Below are 9,058 nucleotides of genomic sequence, written 5' to 3' on the forward strand. Positions count from 1 at the left end.
GCTCGAAGTAAGAAGCGATCAGAACGGACTTTGGCGGGCCGTCGGAGGACGTCCTTTCAGTTCCAAGCGAAGCGAACGGACGTGTTGAACAAGATGCCTCTTGGTGGCACGCTGTACACGCTTGTGGGGTTTTCTCCGGAACTCGACTACCGGCCGCTACTCTTCGTCAAGCCTATTCCACAGCATAGGGTATGCAGCGCCTGTGGATTGGTGCGCAAGAGGAGCGCATTCCTTCAATGCATGCACGTGCTGTGCGAGTCCTGCTATGAGCAGTGCGCTGCGCAAGCCTCACACATCTGCCCGCTGGACGGCCGCGAGTTCCAGGACGAGGAGGTCGATTGGAGGGAATGCCCTGCGGATGAGATGCTTCGCAGAGAGGTAAGGGATGAGAAAAAAAGATCAAGTGGACTTGAGCTTTGCGGTTTGATACCATTAAGCGCCGCAAGGTTGAAGGTGACTTTGTCGCAGTCGAGAGCTACATCGGATGAATCAATGAACACTTTCAAAATTTTTTAAAATATAAGCTTTTGGGGTAGAATTACGGCCTTCGAAGCATAGTACTACCAGGGTTGACGGACACTAAAAAAAACAGTGAATCGTGTTAAGTAGTACGCTGGTTAACTAGTTTTTAATAACTTTTTCAACTAGTAAAGTAAGGCGCCTACCTGCAAATGGAGATTTGTAGCCGGTCGTTAGTAGTAGCAATATCAGTTTTTGGAATTTCGAAAATGCGAATACCCTTGACGCTATGTCTCGACAAATTTAGGCTTTTTCAACTAGTTACGTGCACTGGAGTTGCTTTGGCTGCATGCCTTCGCGAGCGCATGTGTTTCCGCACGATGCAGGCAAATTTTGTCGAAATTATTCAGGAGCCCTACAGTAGGGTACCTCTTTCTTTCTTCATTCACTCCCACCTTCCTCTCTTCCCTTCGGGCGTAGTTGAGGTGTCCGCCGAGATATGTGAGGCAGATAATGCGCTATTTACTTTGCTCAAAAAGCAATTTACCAATTTATTTATAGGCCCAGATTGGTAGTATAACTTATTTCGCAATTTTTTCTCACCAAATCGCAAATTCTCTCCAAAACAAATTTGCCATTTACCGGAACAAAGCAGTGTCAAATTTAAAACAAAAACGGCGTGCTGAGTTCCTGAAGTTGTAACAGGAATGGACGTAATGACTCCATTCGTTTTAACTTTGCAGGTGAAGTGTTGGAACGAAAAAACAAACTGCGGGGCAGTGATGCCTGCGCACAGAATCACCCAGCACTTTCATCGTGAATGTGCGCATCACTCGATTTGCTGCCCCAAGTGCTCGGCCACTGTTCTCTGCTCCGAGATCTGTGCGCACTTGGGATCAAAATCCTGCAGTAGAGTGACGCCTCGCGCATCTCGACGCCAAGGTGTGACCAGCTGCAACGACATAACGGCACTCCTGACATCTCTCAGAGAAACCCTGGGAGGGCAGGCCGGAGAACTGAAGGCACTTCTGGAGGGGCTCCTTGTCGAAAGTGGCGCCAACAGCGAGATACTCAACCAACTTGTTCACGGAGAAAACCGCTGCCAAGAAGCGCTCAGGCATGAACTAAGTAAAGGCATTAACGACATCAAGAAAACAGTAAGGCAAGAAGTGGTAAAAGCAATGGCCGAGCAACGTGACTGTGTGAACAACTGCTTGCACAAAATCACCGCGTTTAGCGAGGAAACTAGACATGGTTTGAGTTTAAGCTTCAGTAGCATCGGAGAAATTTCCACCAGCATGCAAAGATTGGAAGCAATACATAAAGATGAGTTGGTGCAACCAACGAGAGAAAACCTCGATAAGGTTTCAAAAATTGCAGATAGCATGGAAGAGGCAAAGAAAGAAGTTCAAGAAAGTAAGAAGGCGATATCTAGCATTGATAAAGTGCTCCGATACCCTGAGATACAGGTAGCGCACTGCGAATTTGTCGTGGAAGGTGTGAAGTTCCTGGAAGAAACGGCGTTGGTGCTTGGGCGCGCTGAGTACGAAGACAAAAAAGTCTATCTCCGTGGCTACCGAATTACGCCCGGAGTCTGCATAGAATGTATTGATTCTATTGGAATGGTCGTGCACCCGCAGTTCCGAGTACACCAGAGTGACATGGACGACGTTTTGCTATGTCCACCCAAGCTAAGAGTCAAAATGCGTTTCGTCCATCCAAAGACGGGTGCCGAATGTAAGACAACAATTGATCATTATAAATGTGAGAGAACGCAGCAAAGAGGTAGTTTGTTATGGCGTTCCGATGATGGGCGCTTGCTCTCTAGCCTGTTTGAGGGTGGCTTTGTAGAATACAACCAGCTTAGAGTAAGGTATGAGCTCCTGCCATGGTTCGCGCTTGAATGAGACCAGCGGCCAAGTTTCGTCGCTCATGGGCTGGTATACTTAGCAGCAGTTTTGTATTCTATGCTATATGTCCTAGTGTGCGGTATGCTGAAGGCTCCTCGGCCATTTGTGGCCATTCATGGTCACTCATTGCTTTATTTTGATCCCTGAATGAGGAAAATATAACCGCGGTCACAGTGCTATATCCCTACATCCGGCTCTAACCGGAATGGTAACGTTGGTAGCTGAAGTGTTTCAATAAAATGGGCGTTTACTTGTTACTTGATGTAGTTCAAGGTTTTGGAATGTATGTTCCATAAATAAACACGGGACATTTCCTCTTCAAAGAGCGGTGCTTCCATCGACGGAGAACAAACAACAATGACACTTCGTTTGAAGGCAAACACTACCATCGAAGACGACGTCAGCTACTAATCACAACTGCGTCGTGGAGTGGATGCTCCTGACGACGTACAGGTAATGACTTTTACGTGAACGCGTAAAGGCTACAGCTCTTTCGGACGAAAAGAAGTCGGCGCATTCGGCACCGCGTGTCGCAAATAATCGGGGGCTGCATAAAAAAACATCGTATCATGGTAATTTGAGGATCTAGTGATTGATGATTGATTTGTTTGTGATAGGTGATGACGACTTCACGAAATCATTGTAGTTATCATTGTTAAGGAAATTGAAAAATGTAACAATTGGAAAAAGGGAGGCTCAAAGGTGCCACAATGCTCAGAATGAAAATCCATTGCTTGACGACGCTATTTCAAAAAAGTTAGAGTGTGCATTTCATTAATTAGTTCATTGAAACGTTTAAAAAATGAAAAAATCTTTGCTGGAAAAAAGTTCTATGATGCAATAACCTCATAGAGGCTTCATCATAGAATATCATGCAAATTATATGATATATCATACAATTTGTATGATGTTCTATGATATCTCTACGATGACTATGATTTTACAGAAATCCAGAAATCTACCACATTTGTATGATAATGTTCTATGATATGTATGATAAGTCTATGATATTTGTATGACAAACTGTATGAGTTTAGTGCATGATACAACTTTTTTCATCAGGGATGCGTGCAAAAGTGTCATGCTGATTACAATGGAAAGCCTAACCCACTACTCTATCGCGTCATATGAAGATTCATCATCATCATCATCATAATCATCAGCCTGACGACGCCCACTGCAGGGCAAAAGCCTCTCCCACGTCTTTCCATTTAACCCTGTCCTTCGCCAGTTGAGGCCCAAGTATTCCCGCAAATTTCTTAATCTCATCCGCCCATCTAAATTTCTGCCCCCCCCCCCCCCCCTCCTACGCTTGCCTTCCCTTGGAATCCACTCCGTTACCCTTAAGAACCAGCGGTTATCTTCCCTTCGCTTTACATGCCCCTTCCCAAGCCCACTTCTTCCTCTTGATTTCAACTAGGATGTCATTAACCCTCGTTTGTTTTCTCACCCACTCCGCCCGCTTCCGATATCTTAACGTTTGCAGTGACGTAAACACTTTTCCTGTATGGCCAGCTACAGTGAAGTTATAGAAACAAAATTCACTATTCTCTGAAGACTGAATTTTTCCTTACCTACGAAGTTGCATTTACGTGCCACATGTGTTATCGAAAACTAGACGCCCTAACAAAGATATCCCTTATCAGCAGGAGGATTAAATGCTAACTGACACAAATGATCTCACATCGGGGCCCTCCTGCAGGCCAGAGGTTACTCTAGCTGTGACCGTAGTGACGGTGCTGTGCACGAGGTTAACTGGTCCAGGAAATGTTTCTAAAAAGTTTAGAGCAAAATAAATCGCTATTCCACCCTTCGTAATTCATGTCAGCGCGATATGGTACACATTGTGCATTTGGAATGAATGCAGTTGCTTAAAACGCTGCAGCCAAGCATGTCGCCATACCTGTGACGATTGTGTATGGTTGAAGAAGGTTACGAAGAGTGTTTTGTGGAGTGAGCAATTTGCTGGCGTGGACCTGAGGGTCTTGTCGAGCAGCACGTTGCAAGCAGCGTCCAAGAGCTTTCGCCCTCAGTTCGGAGCCGCCCATGGAGGAAGGAAAGAACTCAGGAGAGGCGGTTACGTCGCATTTTTCGAAGCCGCTCCCCACTGCCCACCAAACACCCTGCCCCCCCCCCCCTTTCAACTTTCCCGCCATTTCAGCCCTCTTGCGCATGCGCAGCAGGCAATGCAGCAGACGAGGCTGCTGCGCCCAGCGGCACCATTGGCTGTGGCATTGGCCAAAAACTCCCAGTGGTCCTTGCGAAAGCGCGTGACTTCCGGCACACTTTTTTGGCCGGCAGCTCGGAAAGCGAGCGCCTATGCTGAGCTTTCTTTCCTCTATAGACCCGCCGCTTTTCTGAGGTTCTAGCCTCCTACAGATGCGCAGCTTTGAGTGCACGAAGCTCCGCGTTGGCAGCGTCCATGCCCCTCTCGCAACACGTTTGACTCCCCACGTCACCTCTGGAGCCTTTGGCATAGCTTAACCGGTTGCACGATGTTATCTTGAGCGTCGTTTCAATCCATTAGGCATAATTTAGTGCGTGTGTGTGTGGGGGGGGGGGGGTGGCGTGGTGTTTGTGTGCGGGATGCTCACGGGGTCACAGACGCTGGACGTTGACGACGTCGATGACTACAACTGCTGCGCGGAGGCCGGGGACCATATAGAATTAAGAGGTATCGCTTTCAGCCGAACAGGAAAATGATAAGCAACGGAAGTGGAATGCAGGTTTTAATTAAAGATGGCTGATGGACGATAAAATGACTGGGATATGCGTGAAATCTCCACATATGCCCGCTTTTTACCGGGCTCAGCGCTAAATGCAATCTCAGACAAGCGATACGTTTGTCTGGCACCAATCAAGGTCGATGTCCTTAAGGAGATGTAACACGTTCGGCGGACACGTATACTACCGCAAGACTCTAGCCCGTCGTAAGGAACAAGTGAACGACGAAGCAAGAACAACTTTCAAGGTTCTCCCCGCTGAAAAAAAAAACACACACCTATTAAGCAAACAAGGGAAGGGGAATGAGGGGCTTGTTATAATTATGACAGAAGCCAACAGCCACAGAAACCAAGGGGCACAAGGGATTTTTTTGTAATTAATATATTTATTTTGTGCTGTTGATCAATTTAGAATATTACTGAATGTGTTATCAATTAAAGCTAATTGATTAGAAAAGCAGAAGAAAAAACAACCATGTGCCGCCGGTGGGATCCGAACCCACGACCTCCGAATTACGCGTCCGGTGCTCTACCTCTGAGCTATGGCGACGGCTGTCAAACCTTCTGATTTCGGGGGTATTTATGTTTATAAGTAACCGAACCTTGAGAGTATTCATCAGCGCCACCCACGTTCATAAGCGGCGGACGTAGAACGTCCTGAGTTACCGCAGGTGTGACGTAGAACGTCATCGAACGGAGAGGGTGGAAGCAGCGTGAGAACCCTCTTATGCTTCCTATGGCGTCAAGGCTGCCAGAACCGAGGCCCTCGCTAAGCAATTAAGCAAACAAGGGAAGGGGAATGAGGGGCTCGTTATAAATATGACAGAAGCCAACAGCCACAGAAACCAAGGGGCACAGGGGAATTTTTTATTAATTTATTTATTTTGTGGTGTTGATCAATTTAGAATATTACTGAATATGTTATCACTTAAAGCTAATTGATTAGAAAAGCAGAAGAAAAACAACCATGTGCAAGAACGAAGCAAGAACAACTTTCAAGGTTCTTGCCGCTGAAATAAACACTTATACCTATTTTTAGGCTGTGCATCTTCTCCGCGCCTCCACTCCGCACAGAGCGCACTCCACTCACCCAGAGGCAACAGTTTCCTGTAGGACGGCAAAAAGTATCGCACGTAACTGCGGTAACAAAATATACACCTTTGCCGCCTTGCAATCGGGTCTTGCGAAAGGTGCCAGGAAACGAAGACTCTTCAACTTTTATTTACTGATGGTCAATCGGTGTCAAGTGAATCAGGATAAGAAATAGTTTGTGAATGTCCAAATGAAGCGCCTTTGGACGCTGGATGAATGTTACATGTAATCGCACAGCACCCCATCTTCTTTTGCCTTACCAATCTTCATGGCCCATGCCAGTAAGATATTGTTAAAAGACCTAAGATCAGATTTGGACATTCGAGTTTGCAAGCAATGCTTGTGGATCCGTGCGTTACGATCGTCTCAACGGAATAATACAGCCATGCTCGCCCTCTAAGAGTGTGAAAATTCAAATAAAACCGCGATCGCTGAGTGTTGCATAAAACAGCAGTCTCCTAGTCTATTCAGCTGCAACCCGAGCCTTCGTTATGAGGGAAATACAAACTCAATATTTTTGGTCAGGAATTCTCTTTTACGGGAAAATTATAAACCTCAACTTTATGCTCTCCTGGTCTGGTGCATTACCGTCGTTGAAATTCGTTGGAACGTTAATTCTTGTTCGCGAATTTACGGGACAGTTTACGAGGTGCGAAACGCTGACGAAACACTGAGTGTTCAGTTACTCTGCGTCGCAGTCTCCCATTTATATTGCCACATTGGCATTACCGTTACGCGCATGTTGTAGAGGCTGCCCTTTCCTTCAAAAGTTGGAGCATTCGGGGGCAGTAACCAGCCATCAGGTGTGGGGGGGGGTGAGTGATAGGCGTACATCGTCTACGACTGTGTGTTGGCCAGTTTATGCTTTCACCCATTCGTGGGCGTCATCCCGCTATCGGGGCTGCCGATGCACCCCCCCCCCCCCTCCCGGCATATCAGATCAAATCAATGTTATTTTCTCTCTCAAGGAGAAGAGGGGGTGACGGGTGGTAAAAGCCGCATAGCTGCGGCTTGACAGAGCCCGGCCCCCTCTATTTACAGTTCGGCAGTAGTGCTAGTAAAGATTATACAGGATTCAGTTTCATCATTCATTTCACAGACCTAAAATTAGCACCCTACAGAACAAAACACTCCAGATGAAAGCACATCCAGTTATAAGTACATTGAAACACACATTCTAAAACACGTCAGGTTTTAAAGGTAATTTTTTTTTCAGCAGTACAAACTTCTTCATGTAAACTATATGTATGAGTACAGACTCTTACGCTCACGTTACTTTTCAGCTGTCGGTTTTCGGTCAATTTTAGCAATTACTGGTCCATTGCAGCATCACACTAACATCCTGAACACACGCAGTAAAGACACATGGCTCGTACCCTTTTTCCGCACCGACTACAAGCTCCAGTCTTTACGTCACAATCTTCCGTCCATATTAAACAAATATCAACACATCAAATGTTTAACACCTGTTCAACTTCTACAGCTTTTTTCCAATTTGTAACGCAGTTTTCGCTACAGTATTTTCTAGTTATTCGTTCATAGTTTCCTTCCATTTGCTCACGAAGATGCCTTCTCATTACCCATGTGATTTGTGTCAATCTGTAATAAAAAAATGCAGTGTTTTTGCACACTTTTCCTGCTGACCTACTTATAAGTGTTTCTTATTTTTTGTAAAGATTAATATTTCATGTTAACCTTTTTTTTCATCATTATTATCAGTATTGTTATTATTTATTGGTGTCGTCTATGCTGCCTTGTAAGGGTTGCCTGGGCCTCGTCAAGCTGTTTGATTACAGCTTTTAGCCCAGGTGACCCACCAGCCTTTCTGGTAAATAAATCTCAAGTTCAACTTCAAACACACTCAGATTGAAACACAATCAGTTTAATAAATTTAAGTTTTTAAAATTCTGGAAAATGTAATCTTCACCGGTATTAGAATTTAAAGGCATATTCTAGAAAAACAAAGCATAAAAAAGGCACCAAAAACATAAAGCACAAAAAAAATCATACAAGACAATTAATGGACGTTGGCTATAAGGAAATGTGCATGTAGCGCTCGTATTGACATCTTTTCTGGGTAGGCATCGATGAGCGCAATGCTATTTAGAAGAATAGCAGCTTGATAAGATATGGACCGGCGACCGTATACTCTGTACGACAGTGAGGCACCACCCATGCGTCATTCTGACGTGTATTGTAAATGTAAGTGCGTGGGTGAAGGTTTAGCAAATTCAGAATGCTCTGATTGCACGCCGATACGGATGAGCGATATGTACACGCTAGACGATAAGGTAATTGAATTCCGGGGGAAGAAGCTTATAGCAGAAGAAGTAATCAGAAGTGTATGCATGACAAGGAACATTAGCAATAGCACGCAAAGCGCGGTTCTGACAGACTCTAAGTTTCTCTATGTTTTCTTTCGATGCAGTTGACCAGATTAAATAGCAGTAATTAAGTGTCGACAAAAATAGTGCGTTATAAATTAAGCGTTTAACTGCTATTGGCAAGAAGATGGGGTGTGTATTTAGTATCCCGCAAACCTTACTAAGTTTGTTGCAGAGCGCATCAACATGCTTGTTTTATGTAAGAGTTTTTGATAATTTTACGCCAATAGTCAATTTCATTAAGACTTACCTTACCTTTTACCTCTTCGCTGTCTAAAGGAATTTTGCCCATGATGTTTACCTTTTTGTTCTTAGTGCGGAAACGAATAGCTTGAGTTTTTTTGGTATTCAACCGCAAGTAATTTCTTTGCGACAAGACTAACTAATGATAAAGCGTGATTTGCCGAGCAGACTAAATCATCAATAGTTGTTCCTCTGAAAAACATCAGTATCATCCGCGTACCCAACCCACGTAGGTTTGTTTGGAAGA

The 9,058-nt window shown here is 44.8% G+C and overlaps 1 protein-coding gene across 1 annotated transcript; it reads left to right on the plus strand.

The window, feature by feature from the left end:
- Nucleotides 1-2,692, plus strand: LOC149329519 (uncharacterized). The gene is made up of 2 exons (XM_089562276.1): nt 1-378; nt 1,203-2,692. Exons 1-2 carry the CDS (start codon nt 94-96, stop codon nt 2,364-2,366), a joined length of 1,449 nt encoding a protein of 482 aa, XP_089418402.1. The 5' UTR covers nt 1-93; the 3' UTR covers nt 2,367-2,692.
- Nucleotides 2,693-9,058: the final 6,366 nt, after the last annotated feature.

The sequence above is a fragment of the Amblyomma mixtum genome, chromosome 9 (assembly GCF_055824585.1).
Source record: "Amblyomma mixtum isolate Tamu chromosome 9, ASM5582458v1, whole genome shotgun sequence".
NCBI lineage: Eukaryota > Metazoa > Arthropoda > Arachnida > Ixodida > Ixodidae > Amblyomma > Amblyomma mixtum.

Coding starts and splice junctions, on each gene's coding strand:
- LOC149329519 (XM_089562276.1), top strand. CDS start 94: ATGCCTCTTGGTGGCACGCTGTACACGCTTGTGGGGTTTTCTCCGGAA. Junction 379..1,202: donor ATGAGATGCTTCGCAGAGAG/GTAAGGGATGAG, acceptor TTAACTTTGCAG/GTGAAGTGTTGGAACGAAAA.